At 39.9% G+C, this 16,448-nt stretch overlaps 1 protein-coding gene across 4 annotated transcripts in view; it reads left to right on the forward strand.

Moving 5' to 3' along the window:
- Positions 1–16,448, forward strand: part of VPS41 (VPS41 subunit of HOPS complex) — a 222,880-nt gene that overhangs the window by 59,636 nt on the left and 146,796 nt on the right. For all 4 annotated transcript variants that reach the window (XM_061464684.1, XM_061464683.1, XM_061464685.1 and 1 more), the window contains 7 exons: positions 2,816–2,913; positions 5,304–5,433; positions 7,155–7,270; positions 8,819–8,875; positions 10,825–10,886; positions 11,717–11,798; positions 15,968–16,060. In XM_061464684.1, the coding sequence (XP_061320668.1) occupies positions 2,816–2,913; positions 5,304–5,433; positions 7,155–7,270; positions 8,819–8,875; positions 10,825–10,886; positions 11,717–11,798; positions 15,968–16,060 (638 nt within the window). The remainder of the gene's footprint in view (positions 1–2,815; positions 2,914–5,303; positions 5,434–7,154; positions 7,271–8,818; positions 8,876–10,824; positions 10,887–11,716; positions 11,799–15,967; positions 16,061–16,448) is intronic.

The raw sequence follows: 16,448 nt of genomic DNA on the forward strand, positions 1-16,448 counted from the left end.
GAACAAAAATAAATTTGAATATGACTTTTCCACCTATTTTGATAACAAATAAATAGCAGAGAGTTTGAATTCCAAGTTTGGAAGCATCAGGTTTTGTCAATCATTGATGTTTTGGACCCACTGTTGATTTTAGTCTTACCCTGCTGCTCCTCCTACTGAAAATCAAGGAAGAAGATAAACCCTTTAAAATGCCATTGCAGTATGTGCATGCTTAGGTAAATAGTTTCTTGCTTTCACATGAGTTAGTACAGGTAGCAAATTTGTAGGAAGTTCTGAGGATACTCAAGGCCAAATAAAGGACCATCAGGTAGGTTGCCTCACTGCTCTTCCCCAGAAGTTCCTTTTGAGTCACAGCTGGTATTTCTTTAAGTGGGCACATCCACCAATTTATTTGGTTAAGCAACATAAACTTTCAGTTTCAGCCCACAGCATGTTTCTATCTTTAAATTCCAGGGGAATTTGTTTCATAGAGTTTGGGTAAATAGCATACCATATATTGGTTTATTCCTGTGCTGTGGTATGTTTAATACATTTTGTTTAATGAATAACAACAAAATATTCTCAGGTTTCTTTTTGCTTCCTGGTAATTTCTTTGACAGCTGCAGAGTAGATCCGCTGTCTTCTCTCATGACAGGCATAAACATGTATGACACATGGCCATACCTCCGTCATTCCCATTTACTTCAATACTACGTTTGTTTTAATTGTTTTGGACCCTTTTCAAATTAACAGCATTTCTGTAGTGCCTTTATGTCGTATTTCTTTCCCCCCGCTTGATCACAACAAAGTGTCCAGAGAGCAAGTCAAATTAACCTGTTAGTGTTCTGTGCAGCTATAGCTTCTATAATATTTTTCATAGTAACTTTTTTGATTAGCTGCATCAAAGGTTTTTATCAGGTCAAGCAGCACTGTCTGTGCCAGCCATTCTTTGTTCAAGGCTATAGCAGCAGAGCTAGAGCATTGTGTTTCAACAAGGCCTCTCAAGGAGCATGAGCTGAGAGAAAGCTGAAAGTGAAACCAAGGAAACCAAACTCTATTTAAAAACAAAACATGAAGTGATGATTTCTGTTTGTTTGTTGTAGTCTGGCAGAACAGTGCCACTGCTTGATTCCAAATGCACCGTTAGGTGGATGTTACATATATTTTCACTGGCAGAGGAACCAAAATTGAAGTGAAAGTCAAAGAAACACCCATGGCTTTTCAAAACTGTCCCCATAATCTTTATAAATGTATCAGTCACTGTGCTGTTTTCCACTGCAAAATCAAGCCACAATATTTTATATACCTTTGAGAGCCTTCTCTTGTCACTTTTTAAAGCTGAAATGAAAGTTGCTTTGCTTGTTCTTCTAGCCAGCATGGTGGATTTGACTGTTTTTTCTATGTTTTTTCTCCTGCCTTCCATATTCTTTTCAAATGCCAAATACTAAATTACAAGCAAGCAATAATATATATTATGTAGATGTTTGACATGGTTTGTTTAAAATCATTGCTCAGCACAACATGTGACACAGTTGAACTAATCTCATCGGTCTTGCAGGCTACAACAAAATAATTACGTGCAGGATTGCAAATGTGAACCCTTTCTCTCCTAGAATAGGTTAAGTGCTCTACCCTTGTGCCATGCTTTGGTCCCCCAGTGATGTCAAAGTGTCAGTAGTCATTAAGAGAAAAACAGTATTTGCTTATTCATTGAGACACAGGTGGCAAATCTGTACTTTACTTGGCAGTATTATTTGTTCTCCTTTAGCACGAGGATAATTATTTCTCCTATTCCTCCTTATTACCTTGGTTAAAGAAAAACAGCTTTAGTTTTAGCATAATAATGTTGCATTTTCTGTTTGCTTTGCTAAAATAATTAGTAACTATTTTAGTAAACAGTAGATATTAGTAGTGGAGTATGCTAACCAGTAAGCAAGGAAACTTCTTTTTCCTCCTTAGGCTTAGATTCTCCTAAAACCACGTTTTGGGAGAAAATGATGATGCATCTGGTATTTTTATAAAAGATTATAGGTGGAAGTTTTTCTAACATAAGCACTTAGCTGATTCCTGGTTTGGGCCCCATGAGAAAAGAGCCTGGAAGAAAGGCTGCACAGTAAATCCAGCAGAATAAAACGAAATAGCTGTTTCTGTGGCAGGGGTTTGCTTTAATGAGTGTTTTTCTAAATCCAGTTCAGCTCTCTTTCTTTTTCTTTCTCTTTCTCAAAATAGTCACCATGTATTTAGGTTCAATTTCGAGACCAGTTTTAGGAAATTACATTTGACGTTTTATGCACAAGAGAAGGCGCTATTTAACCGTGTTTTCCTTGTAATGAGGGTATCTGTAAATCTTCCTGTGATGTTTAGAGTGATGATAAATAAATAATGATCTCTGTGTTTTCATATATCATACTAATAGATGCCACAGATGTGATTCTCATATGGCCACATGAACTCGCTGCAAATATGCAAACCAATGAAGTTGTTCTATTTATTGCCTATTTTATGAGTTTGGTTTTGGTTTTGTTTCCTTTTTTTCAATGTGATTACTGAAAATCAGGCTGACCATTCATTTCACGTGTTTCATCTGTAGCATGTCCTGGAGCACAGGCGTATTTATCTTGCAAGCTTTAGTGGAATTTAGTCTGTTAAGTATAACTTTTCATCTTGCTGATCCAACTGGGAAGTCTGTAGGTTTGTTATGTACTGAGGCTTCATTTCTCTGGAATGCTACTGCATGCTGTTGATTGCCATTGAAAATAAGTTGTGTGTTTTTTCTTAGGGAGCAGTTCGTACTCATTCATTTGTGTAACAGTCTGTTGGCTTTCCTGTGTTTCAGTTTTCCAGTTTGACACGGAATTCTATATCAGTGGACTCGCCCCTCTCTGTGACCAGCTCGTTGTCCTCTCATACGTAAAGGAGATTTCCGACAAAACGGTACTTGTTTTTATGGTAGAGTTTCTGCACAGCACTAACCTGTGAGTTGGGCCTGAAACCAGTCACACAGATCTGATTATCTGTGAAAAGAATTGTTATGTGCTAATAGTGAACAGTGCTTGAAATGTCTCTGACCTATGAAATAGTCAGTGGAGGTCATGTTGAAGGCTAATGTACTTACCTTTCAGAAGACCTGCCTGGGTTCCTCTGTTTCTTGCAGAAGGCAGAGAAGATTTCCTCTAGATAGTCCTTGTTTGATTCCCACCCCACGTTCTCTCTCCTCTTCTCTCTTTCTTTCTGCTGTTTCTGCACCAAAGGAGATGTAGAATCTCTTTCTACGTATCATATACGAGGGGCTTTCTGACATTTGCATCTTAGAAGTGAGAGTCATGAAGCTGGACCTGGCAGGGGTAACTGTTGGACTTGACAATCTTTAAGGTCTTTTCCAACCTAATTGATTCTATGATTCTATGGTCAACTCAAGCAGTAACATTCACTGTGGCTGGGAGGGATGCATGACTGCGAGCAAGTGGCATCATGGTCTCTCTTGCTTCCAAGACTTTTAGTTGTGTTCACCCAATATGTGTGCAGATAGATAGAAATTAGAATTCATGTCAGCCGTTCTGACTGCACACGGGTGAGCACTGTGTCTGTCTCCAACATTTATTTCATATTGCCAAATAAAAGGCGAGGCAGTGGAGGGAATCCTTGAAGTTGCAGTGTGAGAATGGCAGATGCTCTTGATCATCTCTTTGATAGTATGTCTGCGTTGGGCAACCATCACCATAGTAACCTTAAGCAACTTGGTGCGCAAGTTGCTAGGCAATGAAATGCTGTAGGTTCAAACAAATGCTCGAGCCTGTGGAAATCAATAGGGTTTGCTTCTAGCTCTGCTGCAGGATGTCATAGTACTATTTCTTTATTTATATTAAGGATAAAAATAATGTCACAGCAGTGTTTCCCCAGAGAGCCAGTGTAGTGGCCCTCGAGTGTGGGGAGAGTCGGTGAAAGAAAAGGAGGCAAACAAATAGGTAAGGGAGGGGGAGGAAAAAGTGCATTGAAATACAAGGAGAAGCAAGGAAATTGGGAAGCTGCTGTTAATGAAGTAGCAGCATGGGAAGGAAACTATTGTGAAGAAGGTAGTGGCTGATAAAGGTTAAAGTCACTCTGCTTCAAGAGAGAAAGATGAAAAGAGAATTTCAGGTGATACAATGGTAATAAACCACAAAGATTCTCTTTTTTTCACTTATTTGTTTTTAATTAGCAGAATGATGGACTCCTCAGTCCTCTGCAAGGAAACAGGTACTCTCCTCCCTGACACCATGTCTGTGCTCTGGTGTGGTGGGAATCCCTCTGTTAGTGTCTTGGCTCTATGGAGCCTGAGCTTGCAGCAGAAGTGCTGCTTGCTACAAATGGTGTTGGGTTGTGAGGAACGCCGTTCTGCCTATGCATGATTTCACAGCTTTCAAACGACAGCTTCCTGCTTGTTACAGATTGGAACAGAATTGAACTCCTGGCTTGCTTTGATATTTTTCTTTCTTTTTTTAATTCCTTCCCCTCCTTTCCCCCCACTTGCACTAGAACAGTTGAATTGAGAAAAGACCTAAGTGGTGCTGCTGGTGAGTGAGTAGGCTAGAGCTGTGTATATTCACTTTGTATGTCTCCTTGTTCTTCCGTTCTGTACTCTGTTGTAATTCACATTCAGAAGTATGAAATAAGGGATTGTTTTGTACCTTGACTTAATTAAAACTCCATCTCACTGAAGACAGCAGTTTTCCTTGGATAGAAGATGAAAGTGCGTGATATCATCTTACCATAACCCTCCTGAAAATTCATTTTGGATTATTCTCAGAATACTTTTTTCCTACTGCTTCTGGACTCTTAAAAGTGCAAAATTAAACATGAGCTAAAAGAAGCCCAAGTTCCTCTTGGTACCAGAATATCATTGATTTTTAGAGATCTGTCCTTCAGGACCTGAGCCCAGCTGAGATTTTGTCTTAAATTGTACTGTTGCTTGTTGAATGCAGTGGTTGATGATCATCTGTGATAGCCCTGAAAACTTCTGTGACCAGGAGCAGAAAAATAGTGAGCAACCTCAGGGGAAAGGTTAGACCTGTGTCGTGTCTAAGCCTCCTTCTCCTTGCCTCTGTTCAAGGGAGGCAAACCAACGTTAGGAATAACTTCTCTTTGTGTTTCAGACATGATTACAGCTACTCTGTTGAGCACAACTTTGCAACTTGTATGATTCACAGCTGAGTACCCAGTGCAATGTAATGGACCTTGGGGAATGTTTTGAGCTGTTGAATTTCAGCCTTGTTTGTAGGTGACCATCAGTTGGCATTGCTAAGGTAAATCATGTAGATGCAACTAAGATGTTGGTATTTTTCTAGGAAGTGGAGTGTTGTGCAAGGCCTAGACTGGATATCGTACAACCCCTACCAGAGTCCTGTGAAGAGATCTCTTCTGATGCACTAACAGTACGAGGATTTCAGGAAAATGAATGTAGAGATTATCATTTAGGTAGGTGCTCTTAATAATGTGTTGTTTTATTTTCATAACTTGGTTAAAAAAGACCTGATTTTGGAGGACTGAGCCTCCTTTTTCATTTTTATGTCATCTCCTTGAATAACTGTCTAAAACTGCTTATAATGCAGAAGCATCAAGTGGAAATCCAATAGAAACAGTTACATGAAAGAAAACAAATGTGTATGTTTAAAGTCATGATTTGTAAAACTGTCTATTGTGTCAAACATACTATGGAAAGCAGAAATAAAGATCTCATGTAATGTCCAGTATTGTGGGAAGCAGCATCTTTAATAGAGATGTATTGAACATGTGATCCATATGAATTCTTGTGTCTCTTTGAACACAAAGGGCTTCAGGAATAGTGAAATGAGTGCTTTAGAGACAAAGAGGGAATAAATGTCATTTCAAATGTAAGATGCGCCTGGATCAACTTAAAAGGGGCACACTGATATTTAGCTTCCCTGTACTGACAAAGCTGTTGGCATATAATAGACCCCAGAATGGTAAAATGTAGTGAGAAGAAAGGATGTTTTCAATAGGAGATTGGCAAGTTCAGCCTAAAAGATAGGTTTAATAACCTAACAGGCAGGGAGATTAAGCCAGAGTCTTTTAAAAGAGATGGGATAGTTTTCTGATACATGTGTTGTAGTTTAGAAAGATGCATGGCAAAGCTGATGCAGGATTCCTTGGTGAAGATTATATAGCCTGTGTTATACAGAAACTTTCCCTCTGGCTTTTAAAAACCATGAATCTGATGTTTAAACATCTTCTCTGGTGGCATGCTTTGAAGCATAGGCTTGGCAGGCCCCTTTGTGTATATCAGTGCCCTTAAGCCACAAGAAACAGTATATCTCCTGGTCTCCAAACATCTCAGCTGCTATCAATAGAACTGGAATTTTTTTATACCCATCCCTAAGCAGAACTTTGATGTCCACAGTTGTACTTTTATGCTTAATGAATATTCTAGCTAATCTGACAAGTATTATGATTGGATATTTGGATGGCTTTAAAACAGGCGTCATTTCGTGAATTGCCAGTTCAGTAGTGTATTTGTATGTATATAGAGTTACAGATAAAGGGTAGAGGATGGTTTTGTTTTCTGTACCTACAAATGGTTGATGGTGTTTTTTCATGGCTTCTATGGAAATAGTAACTATCCTGAACAGTCATCTTCTGTGTTTGATTTTACCCTTAAGTACATTTCTACTTTGAGTTTTCTCAAAAATAAAGGCTTATGGTATAAGCAAATGCATTATACATATAACCTTAACTTATAGCATTGCAAATGCGTTGCTGTAATGATGTGCTGTGTCCCCAGGGGTTATGGCATCTATCATTTATGCTTTTGATGGCCTTGACCTTGATGGGGAGGATAAGTTTATTGCAGGCTATGTAGTGTAATAGTCCTCTAAAAGTATAATAATGTGTTCTAAACCATCATAAAGTTTACACATAGTGGATGAATCAGAATTTGCAATAAGCTGTAGTGATTTTTTTTTAAGGATATTTTGCCATTTAAACCAATTTTAATTTATTGGGGAATACAGCTTCCCAACAGGCATGTTTTGCAGGAGCAGCTTTGCTCTCTTCCTTGCATCTCCTCTTTTAAAATTCCCCTCAAGGGTGTACTAAAAAGCAGGGGTTTACTTAAGGAAAATACTACTACTACTAATAATATAATAATAATAAAAATAAAACTATGTATGCATTTGCAGAGTATTCGGAAGGGGAATCACTCTTTTATATCATCAGCCCAAGAGATGTGGTTGTGGCTAAAGAGCGGGACCAAGATGACCACATTGACTGGCTTCTTGAAAAGAAGAAATACGAAGTAATCTTTACAACATTCTTTCTTTCAGGGTTTAATGGTTTGGAAATTGGAGTGGGATGAAGAACTTTGCTAGGTTATTTGGATTGGATAGTTTGTTCCTACAGTCATTGACGAAATGCTTGTAAAAGGTGGGAATTGACTCTCCATCTCTCTGGAGAGTTAGTCTTCCTACTGAAACAGCTCATCTGAATTGCACCCAAGTGAGGTAGCTGAATTACATGCTGTGAATACTGCTCTTGGCATCAGATGTGAAATGTATTAGCTGTTACTGAAAATTATTAAAGCTGGCTTTTGGCTTTAAAGCAGCAGAGCAGTTAACTAATGAGCTATGTGGGTGTTTTTCTAGATCTATCCCAAATAAAGAGAGAAGGGAAATGGACTTGGTGGACAATATTAGGTTTTTCCCATTCTATATTGCTTCTATTATAGAACAAAAAGGTTGTGTGCTCTGCTCCATGTTACTTACCTTCAGTATTGAAGCTCTTACAAGTAAAATAATATGGGCTCAACCTGTAGGTATTGGTGCTGAAAGCAGTGTTACAAGAAAGCAGAGTCAATATTAAGAACCAAGGGTGTACAGCTCCCTTGGAAAAAGCAGCTCAGTATTTGGCTGCTTAAATATTGGTGTGTTTAAGCATGTATATCTAAACATCTAAACCAATAATAAATTCTTACAGATGATATCAACATGCACCCAGTGTTCTGGCCTCTGGTTTCCTGCAGTTAATGACTTAGAGCGCTTGTTATGGTGCATAAAGTAACTTGCAAATTCTTATTTCCATGGTATTTGTTGGGCACCCAGTATAAGAAAAATATACATGGAAAAGCCATTCAGCACGTGTTCCTTTTGTTAATGCAAACATTATATTCTTCATGCATATTTGTTTAAATCCATGTGGATGCTTTTGCATCTCAATAGCAAACTCGGATGATGAGTGCAGTTTTGCAGTTTATGTAAATCACAGCATTTGGTCCCTGAAGACTCCAGTAATTTCCAGCTGACAGCTGTGTGTGTGCCTTTATGAAAGCCAGTCAAGGTAGTAGATAGCTTGTGTGTTACCATGTATGTTAAAAGCTTTCATCCTGTTTGTCAAAGTGCCAGCTTTGTTTCTGTACATTTGAAAGAAGTAGAAGAATGGCACACTTAAACATAAATCATTCCGACTGGAGGAGACTTTGGGGCTGGAGAAGTAAAAGGTAGCCTTCTCCCACCCCCTCTGTGATGATTTTCACAGGTTTTGGTAGCGAAGGGTTCTCATTTGAAAATGATCCAATGCGATTGCATTGTCTGTTCCGTTGTAATCTTGCGATTTGATCCTAATATAGTAATGTGGAGGGAACCCAGATGGAAACAAAAGTAGTTTTCTCTTTGGTTGACTGCTCTTGTTGGAGAATGGATTCAAAGCTGTTCATCCAACCATGGCAATAAAAATTCTAGTGCTTCAAACACGCTGCTCTGAGATATAGTTGATTTATGCAGTTCTAGAGCTTTCTGTATTGAAAGTTGGTGTATTTGGCTTGTATCTGTTTTCTGCTTTCTGAACATAGGAAGCTTTGATGGCAGCTGAGATCAGTCAGAAAACTATAAAAAAGCACAAGATTTTGGTAAGTCTCAAAACTTCTATTCAAAACAAAATACCTGATTTCTTTTAGAATGCTGTGAGATGCTACAAACACAGTCTGTGTTCTATATCACATGAGACAATAGCTGTTAGGCATACTCCAACTAGCATTCGATTTCTTGGTTTCAGCTTCAGAACAGGAAAGTTAGTATGTGAAACATGAAGGGATCTGGGTTTTATGAAGGTGCTGTTGACATTAAAAAGAAGAGAATTCCACTCTTGATTGCTGATAGGGTTTTTATTTGCTTTCACTTTTGTATTAAGTTTGCTGTTGTTTCAAGTAATGCAGTATTTCAGTGTTAGAGATTGGGTAGGGGGTGACATATTTCTCTTTAACTTCTACCTTGTGCATGTGACAGGGTTTCGGCAGGAGTTTAAAAGGTGCAATTGGAAGACCTTTTAAATGTTATTGAAATTCAGTTGCAGTTTCACATATAGCTCTCTCATGTTGCTTTGCAATTCTTACTACTTTACATACTTAAGCTCCTTTTCCCTTGTATAGTTATTTCCTATGCTTTATAGTCCCTTCTCAGAGCAACAAAGGGTATTGATGTTTAAGGCAAGAGGGGGGAATAACTTAATAGTCACAAGGGCATCGCTCATTTTAGCTCTTTTTTAGGTCTTTGTTTAAATTGACCTTGATGTGAACATGTTGGAATTTCATTAATACTGCTGCTTCTTAAAGTGGAAGTTTTTATTTAAGTACAAAGTGTTAAATGTGTTTAGATTTTAGCCAGATTACTGCTATAATATGCACACTGTATATCAGTAGGTCTTAGAAACTCTCTTCTTTTTGTGTAGTCCAGAAGCTGAATCAAAACCTAATGGCATGGCATCACCTATCACGGAGTTTGTATGATTTAGCTATTCTGTGGCCCTTGCAAAAGATGTGAAAGGAGATCCTGGCAATTCATTAGTTAAAAAAAAAGCTTTTCTCCTGGTTTACAGAGATTAGTTCTGCTAGGATGAAATTCAGTGTGGGTATATACAAGCAGCATTGTTGAGTGTTTGGTCTCTAATGCAAAACCCATGGAATGTGTTGAGGAAAGAGATGTTGACATTGAGCCTTAAGTGAAGGATTAGTGGTACAGGGATTTAAGTCAACTCATGCTCTCACTGCCCAGCAGCATTTAAACCAGTGACACCACACTGACAGTCTGATGGCCCTGGGGATATTTTAGGCTGCAGTAATCGTCACTGTTCCTCTACACCACTTGAGCAGCATGCAGGGGTCCTCAACAGCCACAGATCTACAGCTCCTTTCCATATACTGTCTTCTCTGCTTACTGGGGAGCTGGCCCACAGGAGAAGGAGGCTGCCAGAAGTCTTCACTCTTGAGAATGGTGAAGCTGAAAATACGAAGGTGGTTCCTAAATCCTAAAATTTGGTGTATATGCATGATTTTTTTTATTATTTTTTTAAAACTGTGTGATAAACTTCTGAGAAGGGGAATTTAGTATGTAATAATACGTAATAATCTTGCTCAGTTCTTGGTGATCCCTTTACTTTATGGAGCAGCACTAGGATTTACATGCTCAACCAGCATTTTTCCTACCTGCAAACTTGATGTTGACAAAGTGTCTCATACAGTGGCTGGTGGTTTTCTTTCTGAGATAACTAATGCAAGCACTGAGCCATCAGCTGTGTGCTTGGAACAATCATTAATATGTAGAGGTGGCACATTCTTCCCAGCATCAGTGAGATGATGAGAGTTATTTGAGTATCTGAAATTGCACCCATGAGCAGTCTATGCAGGTATTTTGTGTTGACTCTTCTCTGGGCCCTACATCTAAAGGAGAACTTGGGGTATCCAATCAGGGCCTGGTGCTTGACTTAACAGCAGTGCACACAGTTGGAATGGTAGTTATTGGGGCAGTTAAGTAGTAGACTTCCAAGCCTTTACAGCTAACTCTTTATTTGTATACCTTTTAGGACATTGGCTTAGCCTATATAAATCACCTCGTGGAGAAAGGAGAGTATGACCTGGCTGCTCGGTAACTTATTATTATGGATTTCTTTACTGGCTGAAGTGTGTCTGTGTGAAGCAAACTGTTCATTCTGAACTCTTTAGTGATATTGATTTTCTGTGGGTTCCAGACTTTCAGTGCATACAGATGTATTTCTGTGCCCTATATTTGCTTGCCTTTAGTGACCCAAAGTTTGACTAGTATTGAGTTACACATATTTTTGGAAGTCAGCCTTGATCTTTTGAAGTCATGCTGGGTTTTCAAAGTCGAGGTTTTCTTTGGATTTTGATAATTTGGTTTACTAGTGTGTCATTGGCCTGTAAGACCGTCAGAAAATAATGTGTGGTTATGTGGGTGTAATGTAAACAAAAATGTCAAATATGGGTATCTCAAATAGGGATCAGAAATTACCTAAGATTTATGTTTTCATGTATGTAGGCATATCTTTTTAAGTGCAGCAACACCTTCCACTAGAGCAGGTTGCTCCAAGCCCCGTCCAACCTGGCCTTGAACACTGCCAGGGATGGGGCAGCCACAGCTCCTCTGGGCACCCTGTGCCAGCGCCTCAGCACCCTCACAGGGAAGAATTTCTTCCTAATGTTTAATATAAATCAGTAATCAATAGGGATGAACGCATAGAAAGTTGTTTAGTCCTCTTGGATGCAACAAAAATTAAGATCTGAAAGGAGGAGTACCTGGCATACTCTGCTTGAAGCAAGGGTTGCCAAAATAAGTCACCTTTGAAAGTAACCAATAGGGAGAAGAAAGAGGAAAGAGGATCCCTTGCACTCGTGCTTCACATTTGTATTATTCTGTGTACCTACTTTTGTTCTCTCCCCTTTTCATCTTCCTTCCAGAAAGTGCCAAAAAATTCTTGGCAAAAACACGGAACTCTGGGAATTTGAAGTTTACAAGTTTAAAGAAATAGGTCAGCTTAAGGTAAGTTAATTTCTGTCTCTGCACTCAAGTCATTGGCATGCTGTACTTCCCCCATGTTTTGACCAAGTATGTAAAGGATGTCATTTCATGGCCCCATTGTGGTAGCCATGGTTTCACTGCTGCCTTTGAAGTTCCTGACCCAGATCTCTAGTTGTTCAGTTGTCTTTCAGATTGATGCTGGTATGTTAACATGCATCAAAGCAGAGTTGGAGGCGTAGCACATCCAGGTACTCAGCTACCTATTTTTAACTTGTTGACAGCCCCTAAGTGAAAGACCCATCCTCAATGCCTTTAATTGCAAAGATGCTGACAGTTAAATGCATCTTTCCCATTTGCTTTTCACTCTCTTCTAGTGCCTTGAAAAATCCTACCCTAACTCTTAAGGAAAATAAGAGGGTGGGTGCCAGCCTTTCCAGAAAATCCAAGCCCCTTATAACAAAGCTACAGCTTTAAGTGTTGAAGAACAGTTAAACTGCAAAGCAACAGGGAAAACCTATGCTGTGTGCTAGAAATGGTGGCAGGAAAGAGCAACCTGCCCTGTCTTGTGTTTTCTCTGGTCACGAGCCAGCTACCAGAACAGTACACGTTTAATGTGAGTTTCTCAGTTAATAAATTGCCCAGGACATAAGGCTATAGCGTTGTCACTGCCAAACCGGTAGAAAACATTATGCACACTCCCTTTGGTAGCACATGTACATTTATTTCTGAATTTTATGTCTTCCTATTCAAACTCAATGAGCCAAAAATGACATATTATTAAGATCTCACAGCATGCATCCCTTGCTGGTTTTGAGCTGTTTAATTCCGTTCAAAGAGCTAAAGTGTGTCAGCATTAGGGTTTTCAGGATGTCTGGCTCTTATTTTAGAGCCACTCCAGTGCAGGAACAGCCTTGCCTTTTGTGTGAGTTCTTAGTGATTTGGTGCACTCTTTGCCACCTTGGAAGATGAAATCTCATATTTCTGTCTCTCTATTTCAATCCAATAAAGGACTCGAGTGCAGGTACAGGTGAAATTTTTATACACTGCTTCCTAGTCCTTTTGGGTTTACTTTGTTCTTTGGATGCAGCTGTCTGGAATGGGTGTTTTCTTGTCTCCACTTATGTCATCCAGCAGACTGGAAAATATAAAAATATTTGCAGGTTTACTGCAAAAACATCTCTGTTAAATTACTACCTTTCTAAACAGTTGGTTGTTTTCAGCCCCTTGAAAGTGGACTTAGAAAAGCATAAGATGAGTCCACTGTAATATTCAGCTTCAAGCTGCAGTTCTAGAAGATGCTTTTCTTATTTTACTATTTCAGTCACATAATAACTTTTCCTAAGTTCCTAAAGACACCTGAATATCATAAAGGACGAACTAAAGTTAAGTCAGATCAGAATGAAGAGGTTCCTGTAATGCTTGGGGTCACTTGGGTGCTGTTTGCAGTTTTTGCCTATTTACTCACCCACTGGGTATTAAACACAATAGTCTAACGGACCTGTAATGGCTTTAAGCCCTGATGTGTGGACTTCATTTGGGATTTGGAGACAAAGTGTATTCTGAAAGGGAATTTTCGTAAAGAATTTGCTGTGCATATAAGTGGTTGCCTGAAATCTGATGTTTCCAATCTAATGTGATTTGGCAGTAGCTAAGGTGGTGGTAAAACTAAAGGTTTAAACTTTCCTTTCTGCAGAGGGGTTAACTAGTGATACCCCAGTGTCAAAGCCTGTGGGTGAGTGTCTTGCTTGCGGGTTTAGGGGCTTTTTGAGTGTTCTGTACTGAAAGTTACTGTTTGGCTAGCAGAGGCTGCATTTTGGTTTCTTGATGTCCCTTGTGTCATTAGTGAATGTCCTCTAGAAAACCTTTTTATGGCAGTTTCCAAATCTTAGAGCCTTGCGGTGATCTGCTCCTCTCCTCCAGCAGCAGTGGCTTAATGGAGTTATGTGCTTGTCCCTAAGTCACTGCAGGGTAAAGTCCAATGTCTCAGCTCATACAGTTAAGGAAGGTGGATTTGAAGGAAGCTGCCACACTCTGTGTATGGCACAAGGAGTATGCTCCATTCTGTTGACTCTGCTGCGACAGCAGTGACTGTCAGCAGGGGTGCAGGTTGATCAGCTAGCGGCAGTAATGCTTTAATGCCCAAAATGTTGGCTAGAGGACATGTGAAAGACTTTACCTGTCTCTATTGAGTGTGGCATAGAGTAGCATTATCCAGACAGCCCTTTTCATCTCATAGGTGTCCTCTGAGGAATAAATAATTGTGGTTTGGGCTTATTGGTGAGGTGGTTTAAGCGATCTCATGGCAACTTTTATGTCAGTTTTGTTGTGTGTACCCTGTCCTTATACCTACTGACCAAAAGTCTGAAAGCAGGTCTTCAGAAGAAACAAAGAAAGAAAGTATTTGTGTGTATAGTATCTTTATTTAAAGTCACTTTGGCCACGTGATTCAGGAATTGCTGCAAAGGCATCCGGGTTCTGGAGCTTTTTGTCTGTTCTCGTTCCTTAACCTCTGCTTAGAAATAAAATGGAAAGAGTGTGTAGCCACCGGCATGAGTCTTGGTTCATCTTTGTGCGTAGGCTTAAAAATAACTTGGATGCTTCTCAATCTTTGCTGAGCATGGGAGCCATACTGCAGGAGGTGGTTGTGCATTTCCTTCAAGCGGTGGGACTTGGGGCAGGAGAGATTTCCTTCCCAAGGCAGCCTGGCCCCCATGCAACAAGGCAGCTGCACTGCTCCGCAGCTCACTGTGCGGCCGAGCTGCAGCCAAGAGTTGCAGCAAAGAATGTTGGATGAGGCTGTTTGTTTAGGAGGTGGCAGGAGGGTAGAAAGCAGGAATGAAAACAGCCCTTGGAAAATGTCCTCTGCCTTCAAGTCTTTAGATGATGTCCATCTTGCTTGCTTTATGGTCAGAAGCGGCTTTTTTATGGGGGGCCAGGAATATGATCCCCAGGGCAGCTGGCACAGCCGTGCCCTGAGTTAGCTGTTAAATTCTGTGGCAGATGGTGGGAGCTGATGTTGGCAGTGCGCTGTGTTTCAGAGACTGGCCAAGCTCGAACATCGTGGGGAGAGAAGAGGACTCCTGTGAGCAATGAACTTCTAATTTTTGCAAAGTCATTAACAATGCTTTTTTTTTTTTTTTTTATTGGTCTTTTATTTTTACCTCCTGTTTCCCACAGATGGAAGACGTGAATAAAATACGTAACTTGAGCAACCGGTTTGATTTAAATACTGGGAGAATTTGTTGTGAACACCCCTTGCTATCTCTAAAACTGCAAAACCCGAAAAATAAAGATGTAGTGAGATGTTCTTTTTCTTGCTTTGTTCAAGCAACTTCACTAACAAGATGCTTCTGTACCATGTGCCATTAGTGGGCAACAGGCAACATCTCTTGAGTATTTGGAGGAATTTCTTCAGTGTTGGGCCTTCAGCTACAAACCCCAAAGTCCCAACACAGCTGGCAGCAGTAGGGTTTACTTTGGCAGGTAATAATCTTGGCCTCTAGTTGTGTGGAATAATAGTGCTAATAAGATGCTGTGTTGAAATTCCAGGGTATGAGCTGATTTATTCTGGCAGGTTCTTGTCTCCTGCGTGCCAGAATGCAGTTCCTTAACACCCCCTATAGAGCAACAAATCACGCACCTTCTTCACCTTTTCCATGGAGACGTGTATTCTCAAATTAGTTTTCATTTGGGTATGTAAAAATAGCTGGCAAAACGGAAGCTTGCATCAAATGTAGTGACCCCACAGGAAGACATAAGTCAAAAGTGCACCATTGAGACCATTGTACAAGGTACAGGACTGAGAGTGGACAAAATGGATTGTGAAAACTTTCTTCTTTTGAGGGATCTTTTATGGGCTTTGTTTTCTAAATGGCTGCCAGGAAATACTCAGACTTCTCTCAGCGCAGTGGCTGCTGCTTCCATTCTAACTAGTATCTTACCACCTACCTTTCCAATGAAAATACTTCCAGGTTAGTAATGCGTTTGCAGTGTGTGCAATCCTAAAGTGAATAGCGTCAGGGTACTGCTTACAAATATAAATAAGCAGCGTTTCCAGAGCATTTACCCAGAGCCATGTTTGCCTCACAGCTGTGGTTTTTTTGCCTCACAATTCTGTTTTCCTGTCACCAGTGTACCAGGATGTTTCATGTCATTCCCCTTCTGACGCTGTGTTCTCTTCGTTCCTATAGGCAATTAGTCGTTACTTGCCCAGACGGGACCCAGTTTTGAAACCTCTGATCTATGAAATGGTCCTGCATGAGTTTTTGGAGAGTGACTACGAGGTACCGTAGCCTGACATTGCCACTTGTAATAGTTACTGCCACCCAAACACCCTCAGCAGTGTAGAATCGTGACAGCAAATTCTCTGTTGTATTCTGGTATTTACTGATGGACAGTTCCACAATAATGAAAAGATCAAAAAGATGAATTTTGGGTTGTTTCTAAGAGAATAAGTAGAATGTTCTTCAGAGCACTCAAATACTTCCTCTATTATCACTTAGAAATACTGTTATTTTAGTTTGTTTAATGTAGCATAAGTGCTTGAAGTGCTGCACAAAGCCCATAGCACCTGAAAGAGAATCAGCTTCATGAATCTTAATAACATTGCCCTAAGAAGGAAAATCAGTGTTCTGCACTATGCACATCTGTGGGCACATAAAAGTGGCTTAG

This window comes from Pezoporus flaviventris, unplaced genomic scaffold, assembly GCF_033815535.1.
Source record: "Pezoporus flaviventris isolate CSIRO_AGI_PZ_B2104156 unplaced genomic scaffold, CSIRO_AGI_Pfla_v1 ptg000037l, whole genome shotgun sequence".
In the NCBI taxonomy this organism is placed as follows: domain Eukaryota; kingdom Metazoa; phylum Chordata; class Aves; order Psittaciformes; family Psittacidae; genus Pezoporus; species Pezoporus flaviventris.